The sequence below is a fragment of the Nerophis lumbriciformis genome, linkage group LG20 (assembly GCF_033978685.3).
Source record: "Nerophis lumbriciformis linkage group LG20, RoL_Nlum_v2.1, whole genome shotgun sequence".
Taxonomy (NCBI): Eukaryota; Metazoa; Chordata; class Actinopteri; order Syngnathiformes; family Syngnathidae; genus Nerophis; species Nerophis lumbriciformis.
Window position 1 is genome coordinate 34,232,501 of NC_084567.2, and position 14,104 is coordinate 34,246,604.

The 14,104-nt window shown below is 40.0% G+C and overlaps 1 protein-coding gene across 10 annotated transcripts in view; it reads right to left on the minus strand.

Annotated features, from left to right (window-relative positions):
* LOC133619663 (protein unc-13 homolog B-like) overlaps nt 1–14,104 on the minus strand; it is a 172,137-nt gene that overhangs the window by 65,367 nt on the left and 92,666 nt on the right. For 7 of the 10 annotated variants that reach the window (XM_061980851.2, XM_061980850.2, XM_061980849.2 and 4 more), the window contains exons 10-15: nt 13,002–13,277; nt 12,817–12,907; nt 6,404–6,450; nt 6,186–6,267; nt 1,470–1,544; nt 1,143–1,362 (exon numbers count right to left, since the gene is read on the minus strand). In XM_061980851.2, coding sequence (XP_061836835.2) covers nt 1,143–1,362; nt 1,470–1,544; nt 6,186–6,267; nt 6,404–6,450; nt 12,817–12,907; nt 13,002–13,277 — 791 coding nt within the window. Of the gene's footprint in view, nt 1–1,142; nt 1,363–1,469; nt 1,545–6,185; nt 6,268–6,403; nt 6,451–12,816; nt 12,908–13,001; nt 13,278–14,104 lie in introns of those variants that run through there. The other 3 variants (XM_061980854.2, XM_072915346.1, XM_061980846.2) reach the window with 2 other exon arrangements.

A 14,104-nucleotide genomic window follows, 5' to 3' on the forward strand; every position in this document is an offset into this window, starting at 1 on the left:
AGTATATTTACAGCTAAAATTCACCAAGTCAAGTATTTCATATATATATATATATATATATATATATATATATATATGAAATACTTGACTTTCAGTGAATTCTAGCCAAATATATATTTATTTTATTATATATATATATATATATATATATATATATATATATATATATATATATATATATATATATATATATATATATATATATATATATATATAAATAAATAAAAGAAATACTTGAATTTCAGTGTTCATTTATTTACACATATACACACACATAACACTCATCTACTCATTGTTGAGTTAAGGGTTGAATTGTCCATCCTTGTTCTATTCTCTGTCACTATTTTTCTAACCATGCTGAACACCCTTTCGCAGGTACCCAGAAAGGTTTCGAGTACCACCAAAAAAACGGAATCTCTGTTAAAGGTGTACAAATACTGTTTGTATAATAAGCATGTTATTTTTTTTTTACAAATGAGGGTTAAGAGTTCAGTACTAAAAAAAAAAGAAAATAATGTGGCTTAAGTACAGTTTTATAATTGAGCTGCTGCATTTTTTGGTTGGGTTGTTTATTTATTTTGAGTAACTTCTATACATTTCTAAAAAGGGAGGAATGTAATAGTGATCTATGTTTGTCTGTTGCCATCTCCTGGTGAATGTTGGCTATAGCGTACTGGGGTTACTTTTTGGTTGGCCAACGATTTACGTGGTGTTGCGCACCTGACGTCACTCAGGTCCGCATGGAGCTGGAGGGGGCGGGGCTTCCAGCACCGCCTGAATTTCGGGAGATTTTCAGGAGAAAATTTGTCCCGGGAGGTTTTCGGGAGAGGCGCTGAATTTCGGGAGCCTCCCGGAAAATCCGGGAGGGTTGGCAAGTATGCATTAAGACCTCCTACGAGAAAGAAGCGCTTGATTTGTCCACCTAGACCACTTACAGCAATACGAGTAATCTTTAATCTCGCTCTATTGGAGCGTTTTTTTTTTTTTAAGTATTATTGGTTATCAGGGCTATTTTACAAAGTTATCGGATTATCAGTGGAACGTCATAATTCCAACTGTCAGCTCAATAAGTATCGGTCCGATAATTCGGGTGCAGCCCTAACATTTACATCAGGATATCAGCCGGCAAACTGTGTACTCACGTTGTAGACAGTCAGCATTCAGTAGTTCTTGACACTTCTCGTGACATTTAACGCCACACTCTGAACACCGGACACCTTGTCGCGCGATGCCCCACAACAGCCCCTCGCACTCGTAACAATATGTGGGCGTTGTCGCCGTCCACACCTCGAAGTTATGTGGCGTTGTGCACGATATAGGGTAGATCAGAGCTTGAAGGGTCTTTTTATACACGTGGGTTTTCTGTTGTGATCACGTTATAGGAAGAGAACAATCAATCAATGAACAGAGCATTAATGATATCAATCACAGTTCTGTAGAACTGAGGTTTTTATGAATGAATAACTTACCAGCTCCTCATCCTTAATAGATGATCGTGCAGCCATGGCAGATGTGATACCTGCCTTCCTGGCTTGCACGAGGGACTGAACAACAGACAACAGGTAAAGGTTATAATACTGACAAATTTATTAAAAAAGTACAAAACCCAAAACCAGTGAAGTTGGCATGTTGTGTAAATCGTAAATAAAAACAGAATACCATGATTTGCAAATCCTTTTCAACTTATATTCAATTGCAAAGACAAGATATTTAACGTTCGAACTGGAAAACTTAGTAATTTTTTGCAAATATTAGCTCATTTGGAATTTGATGCCTGCAACATGTTTCAAAAAGCTGGCACAAGTGGCTGAGAAAGTTGAGGAATGCTCATCAAACACTTATTTGGAACATCCCACAGGTGAACAGGCTAATTGGGAACAGGTGGGTGCCATGATTGGGTATAAAAGCAGCTTCCATGAAATGCTTCACAAACAAGGATGGGGTGAGGGTCACCACAAATGCGTGAGAAAATTGTCGAACAGTTTAAGAACAACATTTCTCAATGAGCTTTTGCAAGGAATTTAGGGATTTCACCACCTAAGGTCTGTAATATCATCAAAAGGTTCAGAGAATCTGGAGAAATCACTGCACGTAACATTGAATGCCCGTGACCTTGGATCCCTGCATCAAAAAGCGACATCAGTGTGTGAAGGATATCACCACATGGGCTCAGGAACACTTCAGAAAACCACTGTCACTAAATACAGTTTGTCGCTACATCTGTAAGTGCAAGTTAAAACTTTACTATGCAAAGCAAAAGCCATTTATCATCAACACCCAGAAATGCCGCCGGTTTTGCTGGGCCCGAGCTCATCTAAGATGGACTGATGCAAAGTAGAAAAGTGTTCTGTGGTCTGACGAGTCCACATTTCAAAATTGTTTTTGAAAACTGTGGACGTCGTGTCCTCCGGAACAAAGAGGAAAAGAACCATCCGGATAGTTCTAGGCGCAAAGTGGTAAAAAGGCCCCAACTTTTTTGCAATGTGTTGCTGCCATTAAATTCTAAGTTAACGATCATTTACAAAAAATAATTACGTTTTTTTTTTCGTCCTGGTCGAGGAACTGTGGACCAGCTCTATACTCTCGGCAGGGTCCTTGAGGGTGCATGGGAGTTTGCCCAACCAGTCTACATGTGCTTTGTGGACTTGGAGAAGGCATTCGACCGTGTCCCTCGGGAAGTCCTGTGGGGAGTGCTCAGAGAGTATGGGGTATCGGACTGTCTGATTTTGGCGGTCCGCTCCCTGCATGATCAGTGTCAGAGCTTGGTCCGCATTGCCGGCAGTAAGTCGGACACGTTTCCAGTGAGGGTTGGACTCCGCCAAGGCTGCCCTTTGTCACCGATTCTGTTCATAACTTTTATGGACGGAATTTCTAGGCGCAGTCAAGGCGTTGAGGGGATCCGGTTTGGTGGCTGCAGGATTAGGTCTCTGGTTTTTGCAGATGATGTGGTCCTGATGGCTTCATCTGGCCAGGATCTTCAGCTCTCGCTGGATCGGTTCGCAGCCGAGTGTGAAGCGACTGGGATGAGAATCAGCACCTCCAAGTCCGAGTCCATGGTTCTCGCCCGGAAAAGAGTGGAGTGCCATCTCCGGGTTGGGGAGGAGACCCTGCCCCAAGTGGAGGAGTTCAAGTACCTCGGAGTCTTGTTCACGAGTGAGGGAAGAGTGGATCGTGAGATCGACAGGCGGATCGGTGCGGCATCTTCAGTAATGCAGACGCTGTATCGATCCGTTGTGGTGAAGAAGGAGCTGAGCCGGAAGGCAAAGCTCTCAATTTACCGGTCGATCTACGTTCCCATCCTCACCTATGGTCATGAGCTTTGGGTTGTGACCGAAAGGACAAGATCACGGGTACAAGCGGCCGAAATGAGTTTCCTCCGCCGGGTGGCAGAGCTCTCCCTTAGAGATAGGGTGAGAAGCTCTGTCATCCGGGGGGAGCTCAAAGTAAAGCCGCTGCTCCTCCACATCGAGAGGAGCCAGATGAGGTGGTTCGGGCATCTGGTCAGGATGCCACCCGATCGCCTCCCTCGGGAGGTGTTTAGGGCACGTCCGACCGGTAGGAGGCCACGGGGAAGACCCAGGACACGTTGGGAAGACTATGTCTCCCGGCTGGCCTGGGAACGCCTCGGGATCCCCCGGGAGGAGCTGGACGAAGTGGCTGGGGAGAGGGAAGTCTGGGCTTCCCTGCTTAGGCTGCTGCCCCCGCGACCCGACCTCGGATAAGCGGAAGAAGATGGATGGATGGATGGAATTAAGTTTCTCAGTTCCAACATTAAATATTTTGTCCTTGCAGTCTATTCAATTGAATATACCGTATTTTTCGGACTATAAGTCGCAGTTTTTTTTCCATAGTTTGGCCGGGGGTGCGACTTATACTCAGGAGCGACTTATGTGTGAAATTATTAACACATTAGCGTAAAATATCACATAATATTATTTAGCTCATTCACGTAAGAGACTAGACGTATAAGATTTCATGGGATTTAGCGATTAGGAGTGACAGATTGTTTGGTAAACGTATAGCATGTTCTATATGTTATAGTTATTTGAATGACTCTTACCATAATATGTTACGTTAACATACCAGTTGGTTATTTATGCCTCATATAACGTACACTTATTCAGCCTGTTGTTCACTATTCTTTATTTAATTTAAATTGCCTTTCAAATGTCTATTCTTGGTGTTGGCTTTTATCAAATAAATTTCCCCACAAAATGCGATTTATACTCCAGTGCGACTTATATATGTTTTTTTCCTTCTTTATTATGCATTTTTGGCAGGTGCGACTTATACTCCAGTGCGACTTATACTCCGAAAAATACAGTAAGTTGAAAATGATTTGCAAATCATTGTATTCTGTTTTTATTTCCGAATTACACAAAGTGCCAACTTGACTGGTTTTGGGGATTTGTACCTATATAAATAAATATATGAACAACCCACAGCCAAGTCAGGCTCTGAGATCTTACTAAAATGGGGGCCAGTGTGGTGAGTAAGGGGGAGGGTTAAAAGGGTGGTCAGCAGGGTTATTTTACCATTTTTCCCAGGGCAAAGTCAGAACACCAATGTGAGGATTATTAGTTTCGAGCAACTATTAAAAAGAGGGTTATGATAATGGGTTAAGTTGGATATATAAAACAAAAAGCCACACAAATTATAGTTAAATCAACACAAATGCCATTTCCTTACAGTTTGAGGAAAAATAAATGTCAATATAAGGGATTTTATATTGTTAAATAGTACCAATTAAGTGTCATGACCAGAGGAAGCATGCAAACCTTTTCATTTCTACTCCAATTAAAGAGGAAAAAAAACATGCTGCAGATATTATAGTTTAAGGCAGGTTGTGTTTTAATTATCCAACTTGATGTTTCACTAGATTCTAATAACTTACCATAGCCTGACCAGGCAGAGAGAATGCATTCAAGAGAGTTGTGGAGAATAGTTTTGGGTTTAGGAGAGGAGGGAGAGAACAATTAGCAGCTTGATTTCATATATCTCCATTTGTTGAGAACAAGCTAATAAATCCCAAAAACCGTCAAATAATAGATTTGACTTAAGTGGCGGTCACCCAAACAGAAAGACATGACATACACAAAATAAATGTATTAAAGGGGAACATTATCACCAGACCTATGTAAGCGTCAATATATACCTTGATGTTGCAGAAAAAAAGACCATATCTTTTTTTAACCGATTTCCGAACTCTAAATGGGTGAATTTTGGCGAATTAAACGCCTTTCTATTATTCGCTCTCACGTTGTGACGTCACACCGGGAAGCAATCCGCCATTTTCTCAAACACAGAGTCAAATCAGCTCTGTTATTTTCCGTTTTTTCAAAAGTTTTCCGTACCTTGGAGACATCATGCCTCGTCGGTGTGTTGTCGGAGGGTGTAACAACACGAACAGGGACGGATTCAAGTTGCACCAGTGGCCCAAAGATGCGAAAGTGGCAAGAAATTGGACGTTTGTTCCGCACACTTTACCGACGAAAGCTATGCTACGACAGAGATGGCAAGAATGTGTGGATATCCTGCGACACTCAAAGCAGATGCATTTCCAACTGGACTGGACGGATCAGCTTTCAGGAAAAGAGAGCGGATGAGGGTATGTCTACAGAATATATTAATTGATGAAAACTGGGCTGTCTGCACTCTCAAAGTGCATGTTGTTGCCAAATGTATTTCATATGCTGTAAACATAGTTCATAGTTGTTAGTTTCCTTTAATGCCAAACAAACACATACCAATCGTTGGTTAGAAGGCCTCGCTTTCTCCCGTGTCGCTGGCTGTCGTGTCGTTTTCGTCGGTTTCGCTTGCATACGGTTCAAACCGATATGGCTCAATAGCTTCAGTTTCTTCTTCAATTTCGTTTTCGCTACCTGCCTCCACACTACAACCATCCGTTTCAATACATTCTATGCGCCATGTTTGTTTGTATTGGCATCACTGTGTGACGTCACAGGAAAATGGACGGGTGTATATAACGATGGTTAAAATCAGGCACTTTGAAGCTTTTTTTAGGGATATTGCGTGATGGGTAAAATTTTGAAAAAAACTTCGAAAAATAAAATAAGCCACAGGGAACTGATTTTTAATGGTTTTAACCCTTCTGAAATTGTGATAATGTTCCCCTTTAAGATATACAGAAAAATATAAAACAGAAATATAAATCTGTTACTGACCACATCGCTGACCAAGGCAAGAGGTTTCTTTTTACGGAGGTCTGGCATGCTGTCGATTCCATAAAGGCCAGAGCCATCACTGCTTTGGGACAAAAAAGCACAATGTATAATTCAACTTTTAGACAAGTCTTTAACCACTACATCCACATGCATTTCCTTTTGCATCTGTAAGAGTAAACTCTCTAAGATGATGATGATGAACCCAAAGTATGACTTACCCTGGTTTGACCCAGGCCTGTCTTGCATTGGGCTCGTCTGGTCCAACCTTCAAGATTTAAAAATATAAGCAATTAGCCATTTATAAAGGTTAAGTCGGATAACCAGTTGAGAGAGACGAGGATGAATGGAATGGGATTTTGGTTGAGCTTCACCTCTCTGATGTTACATGTAATACAAAGTAATACAACAAAAACCAAACAAATATCCTTCCGAGAGCCAGAATTCAGCAGGAGGATATGTTTGTTAATACCTTTTGAGCAGAGGTGCAGACAAATGGGTTGTTGTTCTTGAAACGCAACAACAGAAAAACAGCGCAAAGCTACAAAACTAAATATTTACTTTTTTCACACAGGGAAAAACAAATGACATATGCCTCCTCGCACAATTGAAAACAAAATAAGGTAAAATATGTTTTTTCAGTCAACAAAATGAGTTTCAAATGAAATGTTTTTGCAAAATAAATATTTCAAATAATAAAAACTGAAGTACAGATACAAAATAAAAACAGACAACACACAAGAATGAGATACAACTTTAATATAATCTAATAGAAAGAAGCAACCTGAAGTTCTTCTTGGACTGTTTCTGTAAAAAAAAGTAAAGAAAACACCTTCAGATTTACTACTAGTATACAGAAGAGGAAGTATTTTTGTAAAATGTAGAATGGATACAACTTTTATTGTAATTTCTGGGTTTGCCAGCTAATTGTTCAATTACCTTGAATAGACTTTTCCTGAGATCGAGATCCTTGAGACCCTTGAGAGCAATGCGATCCCAGGGACCCTTGAGCAGACTGGGACAGTCTATTATGAGTTTGCCTTTTTTCCTTTAGAATGCGCTGGAAATTAGCTATACGTGCTTTGTGATTTGCATCGATGAGCTTTCCGGTCTCCTCAACGATGTTGTTTTCACTCGAAGAATTCAAACACACTTCATCTAGACTGGTTAATGGATCCAAAGGACTCTCACCTTGCATGGATGGGCAATGATGTGATTTAACTTCATGGCTCGACATTTCTGAATCTGTTTCACATTTGTCTTTGCTTTGCAAAATATCTACAGTGTGACACTCACTTGGAGTAGATGGGGAGGGATCAGGCCCCTGAGAAAGTGCTTGGGCCGAACATGGCAGGTTCTTATTTATTTCTCCATTATCCACAAAGGTCAAGGTCTCACTGGCCTCCTTTGTTGGGGCAAAGTGAGTGTGATTAACAGTCAGACTAACTTCTTCCTCTGTATAACCAGTAGTGCTCAGTGTGCTTTTATCTGTGTGTCCAATTGGGACTAAAGGTACTTCAGAGATACTATCTTCTTCCAGATTTTCAGGGTTCTCTTCTTCCAGATTTTCAGGGTTGAACCCTTCAAACTTTTTCAAAGCCCCCTTTAAAGCAGACCTGAAACTGAGTACAGCCTTGCTAAAAGTTGTAACATCAAAACCGGCACCGGGGGACTTGTCTGTACTCTCAGAATCAATTTCTGAAGAATGTTGAGATTCTCCTGCTTCATCTCTTGAGATACTGTGATCTGTCCAATCCCTGTCCAAACTTTCGGCAGATCCCAGTTCAAGAGTGTCACCAGATGATGGACAGTCCTCCCACAGTGACTGAGTCTCTAAGTAGCCATCATCACAGTCTGTCAACAGTACAGTGGAGAAACTACCACTCATGGAGGAACCCTGGTACTCTGCCTTTGCAGAGGCATTCACAGTGTGGTAATCTGGTCTTTGTGGGTAGGGGTAATTAAGAGAACAGAAACCGTCTACATTTTGTAATCCCTTGTCCCTGCAGTCCACCAAAGCGGAAGAACATGATGAAGAGCTGTAATGGATTCCAAAAAGTAATGAGAGGTGTTCAGAACTAATATGTGAAGAATGACCTGGTGTGCTACTTTGTGTTTCCTCTGTGGCACAACAGTCCCACACATGCAGTTCTTCTCCACTGTTTGCACAGGAGGAGATTTCCTCCTCATTATGACTTCTTGCTCCACATATTATAAACTCCTGATATACAGAAGGCCATTTGTCATTTTCTGTGTCACCAGAGAGAACTGTTGTTGACAAAGAGCTGTTACTTTGGTTGTCCTGACTTTGATGAAGTCCAGGATCAAAGTGTTTTTGTTTTGCTGAACGACCCATTTGCCTATTCGAGCTATGCAATGCATTCTCTGGATTTCTTTGATAGTCTGATTGACCAACAGTCAGTTGTTTGGGTGTTCTGTAAGACAGTAAATCTCCAGAAATATTTCCACATTCTTTCCAATCGGACAGTGTAGCAGTGTTTTTCTTCAGAGGCGATGTTATAGCATTCTGCCTTCCCAAGCTTCCTCGCCTGATACCCTCAGTATGAGAAACTGGAGTAGGATTAGGTGGAGCTGAAGCTCCAGAGTATAGGTCTCCAATTTCACTTAGCACTGCATCAACACAACAAGACACTTCATCCACCGAGCCTCGTACTGACGTTAGATACTGCCTCAGGTCTGATATTTCCTCTTGGATCTTGTTTATGCCTTTCAGCTCTTTCAGTATATGATCAACTATATTATTAGAGCACTGATCTTCATCCTCTTTATGGTCTTCATTATAGATCATTTTAATTAGCTGAGGTATAGTATCCTCCACAGCTTCAATCCCAGACTCACAATCAGAGCAGCTGTTTTTCTGTGATTGTGTACGGGCGGCCTCCATACAGACAGTTTCACTGTCAGGATGGGACTCAATCCTGCTGTTTCCTTCTGCATCGTCCAGGTTCAGCCCCTCTTTGGGACTCATGAATAGAAGTGAAGGTAGTTCTTTGTTGTGGGGCTCATCTTGTTTACCGAGGTGTCTTTTGGGGAACATCCCAATGAAGCAACACTCTTGATTAGCTTTCTCCACTTGGGGGAATGTTGCTGTAACACATCCTCAAGTAGGTGTAAGCAATCATCTTAAACCAATTACTGTACCTGGCAACAACGGCAAACAAAAGAGAATCAAATACACGTTACTTCATTGACAAAATAGTGAAATCTACAAAGCACAATTTTATATTTGATATTCTGTACTGTAGGTAAAACATACTATGTTTTCATTCTGTACTTAACCAGTCCACAATCAGGAAACTACCAAGAAAAATGAGCTATGTTTTTTCTACACATATACAGATAGACCCCAGTTGACAAAATCTGCAAAGCATATACATTTTATAAATATGTTACAATATTATTCAAAGTGGTTATTTATTAATTAATTTGGTCATCATATTATAATTTTTCTGTCTCACTAATAATAATAATAATAATAATACATTTTATTTATAAGGCGCCTTTCTGGGCACTCAAGGACACCGTACAAAATCACAACAATAAAATCAAATTGGATTAAAAAAAACAACAAAGAGAAAAGAAAAGATAATTACAATGGATAAGCAGTCAGGAATAGGTGTGTTTCGAGTCTTGATTTGAAGAGGGATATTGAATCTAAGTTGCAAAGGTCTGGTGATAAAGAGCATTGACTTAAAATTCTTGTCATTTCGTTCCACACATTTGTTTGGTCATTTGCAAAAATATGAAATACCAATATTAAATATGTTGCATATTACATAACAAAATCTGAGGAAAACAAAACAAGACTTCTTGATTGTGTACAACAGGCAGTCTTGCCTTCAGTGTACAGCAACTCTGCATAATGTTTGCAACTTGATCGCAGCTGGTTTGATCGCTGTAATTACAATGCTTTTAGAACACAGCAATTAGATCACAGACAGGTCAAATCTCTGTTCTTGGAGCCTTGTCACTCCTTTTGAACTGTACCAGCTGCTCTGCCTGATTGCTATGATCCAACCCAGTGTAGATACCACGGGAACATTAATGATTAGTAAAAGTCAGAATGCACTGGATGGGATTACTTAATTCAGTAGAGAAAATGTGGAATTTAGATTAATTTTTGTTGATCAATTGTCTGAGCTGCTTAAATTAAGTGTCACATTGTTTTCACCATAAGTTACATTTTGTATCGTAAGTAATAACGCAATAATTAATTACAGTACATATTGCAAACACAGCATGTTCTATATGTACAGTACAGTATTTCTAAATGTAACTGCATAATCTTAGCTATTTACATAAAAGAACAGACACAACCATCTTACCTTAAAGCAAAACAAATTGAAAAGTGTAGATATCACTGACGATCAGTTAAATCCATGTCAATAAGTTGTCCACAGGTGTCTCTTGACTTACTTGTTTTCCCTGAGTTAAACCCTCTTCTTAAAACTTGTAGAGAAGAATAGGACTTTCTCAGTCGGAGTCTCACACCCGAGAGTGGTATACCACAATCACGTTGCAGTTTACTCGCAACGACGTCGCTATCCCTACTTCCCTCCTGCCCTTTTGCATGCTCTCTGCTTTCTCACTCCCTCTGGCAGCATATTAGCACATAGCTGATCTGAGGCTGTGAGAGTGGAGATTCTCAGCCTTGTCTTTTGTTTTTCTGTATGTGGGCATGCCACATCTGTAATGTAGTTAGTATTGTTTCTAATAATTAATCTACAATGTCGCATGCAAGTGAAGTACACCCATAACATTTGAGAAACGTTATTATAAGTGCAATTGTTCTCAATGTTTCCAGTTATTATTAATTCTTGGTGAAGTCTCAATAATGTAGAAATTATGTTTGGATATAATCAATGTTCCCTCTAATTTTTCATGTGTGTGAGCAGACGCAAAAACTCCCTGAGCATTCAGTGGAGCCCATGTGAGCAACATCAGACGTGCACACTGTGGCTACACCAGCAGCACACCTGTCCCAAACTTGACTAAATAACAAGTTAAATCACCATCAATCCATCCATTTTCTACCGCTCGTCCCTTTCAGGGTCGCGGGGGGTGCTGGAGCCTGGACAAGTCCCCACCTCATCACAGGGCCAACACAGATAGACAGACAACATTCTCTTATTATTATAATCAAATGACAGCAGTCATTTCCATGAGGTTATTTTCTAATATAAGTGTTTGGGCCCACTTACAATGACAATAACAAAAAATATTGTTTTTCATGAACTGTGTGCTTGTATTGTTTGTCTGGGTGGAGGTCCTGGTTTGGAAATAATTTTGACCCCTTTCAGACATTGCATTTAGTTCCCATTAAAACATTCACATGTTGCACAATGAGATGTAAGCAGGGGATCATGTGTACATTCCTGCAACTTCCTGTTTGTAAAAAATATATTTGTATTAGTATTTATTTAACATACTAACAGCATTTCATGATTAATATTTATAAATTAAGATTCCTAATAAATGACACTAGAATAAGCACACATTTGATTGGTAAATCACAGTGTAACGACCTGGAATTGCACTTTATGTCCGACTTTTTGTGTGGCTGTAAACGCATCACTGGCTAAGTGCCATATGTGCATGTGTTGGCGCAAGTGAGAAAGAGCGAGCGGCTGCTGTTGATATAACAAAGTTGCTTTTGGTCTGGTTTGTACTGCAGAAAATGACCAGTTTTGCTAGATATAATTTTTTTACTAATGTTTTGGTGATGTGTTTATGGCCGACAATAAAGAGTTTTGCTCAGTAAAGTGATGGATGGAATTCATGTCCTCAAAGCGTCTCGACAGACGTTACAATATTTGAACAATGATGACAAAAACTGTTTACTCTGTCGTGTCCGTGTCGTGTCGAAAATTGTTATGCGCTTATTTTTTTATTTGATTTTGTGCGTGGCATAGATTTGCCGTGCGCAGAGGACGCTTGAGCAGTGCGCAATTGCACAGGCGCGCACCTTAGAGGGAACATCGGATATAATATAAATTAGCCAATCCTTTTGGGCATGCAATTCACCAGCGCTGCATTGGTTTTTACTGGGATCCTCTTCCACTCCTTCACTCCGCAACGTAATGTCATCATGGAGTGGTTATTGTTGGGACACTTTGTGCTCTTTCAATTCAGCTATAAACTGTAAACTTAGATTAAAAAACTTAAGATCAGTACGGTTAGACTCTGAAAAGCTCAGAGTTTAAGGAAAATGTAGAAGGGCAGGAGAAAGTTTCCTGTTAAGACTCCTTGAATGAGTATTTTCCTTAATCAAAGCAATACATACCAGCTAGGTTAGGTCAGTCTGAGCTGAGCTGTCCACAATCTATCATTTAAGTGCATTTGTGTGCTAGTACAAGAGTGGCATGTCCCAAGGGCATGGCCTACAATCATAGCGCCTTCACTCAGACATGGCGTTTAGAGACCACACTCCAAGATCAAATCTATCAGTCAGTTAAATAAACATCAGATTGGGTAAACTCAACCAGTGTGATAGGACTCCAAATGTGCTGTCTCTGTGTGTGTATGCATGGACTGTATGTAATCTGTAATACTGTAACTATATGTAAGAGGAAAGGAGAATGAGGTTAGGAACTAAAGAAAAATCACTTCATACCTCCCGTAGCTGAACCCTGACTTTATTGATGGCCTTCAGCCAACGGACTCTGGATGGAGAAAAGGGTAAAGGAGGCCCGTCCTCGTGTAACCTGGGTCAAAAGCATTTATGAGCACAAATCAGAGAGCTTGCAATGGAACGTATTCAACAAAACAAGTTGAGCTCAACGATAAACACAACTGTACCTTTGAAGATTAGAAAACCCTTTCTCTGTTGGAGTGTCCTTTTTTAAGGCTTGTCTTTCTTCGAAGGATAGGCTTGGTGTTTCCTTCCCTTCAGCAACAGATCGTCCAGTTGTTGTAAGATGTCCATTTTTGGAGGGATAAAAGCTTGTGCTGTGGTAGGAGTGGACAGACTCCTCCAGTTCTGACCCACCAGTGCTCTCCAGACCAGTCTCACTCAGCTGGGAGCTGGTCTGACTTAGGTTTCCTGATGACCCAAAGTGACTACTTTCTGCAGGACTACATTGGTAAAAAAAAAAGGAAATATTCAATGTCAGATTTTTGTACTTTTGTTTTGAGATCATCTACATCAATAACAAATTAATTATGTTTTTTTGGAATATATTTTCTAGCTTGGTTAGATAAGTGGAGATTGTTATGCTAAACACATTTATTTGAAAATAATACACATTTCCTTTTTTTAATTTAAAAGGCTAAAACAATCACCCAATAAAAAATGAGTACCGTATTTTTCGGACTATAAGTCGCAGTTTTTTTTCATAGTTCGGCCGGGGGTGCGACTTATACTCAGGAGCGACTTATGTGTGAAATTATTAACACATTAGCGTAAAATATCAAATAATATTATTTAGCTCATTCACGTAAGAGACTAGACGTATAAGATTTCATCGAGTGACAGATTGTTTGGTAAACGTATAGCATGTTCTATATGTTATAGTTATTTGAATGACTCTTACCATAATATGTTACGTTAACATACCAGGCACGTTCTCAGTTGGTTATTTATGCCTCATATAACGTACACTTATTCAGCCTGTTGTTCACTATTCTTTATTCATTTTAAATTGCCTTTCAAATGTCTATTCTTGGTGTTGGGTTTTATCAAATAAATTTCCCTAAAAAATGCGACTTATACTCCAGTGCGACTTATATGTTTTCTGCCGGTGCGACTTATACTCCGGAGCGACTTATACTCCGAAAAATACGGTAAATAAAAGTTGTGACAAGCCCCACTGATCTATAATTTGACATCCTATTCTACAAAGGTCTAGTTTGCTTTATGAAAACACAGCACATAATGACCTAAAAAATACCAAACCTTGAAT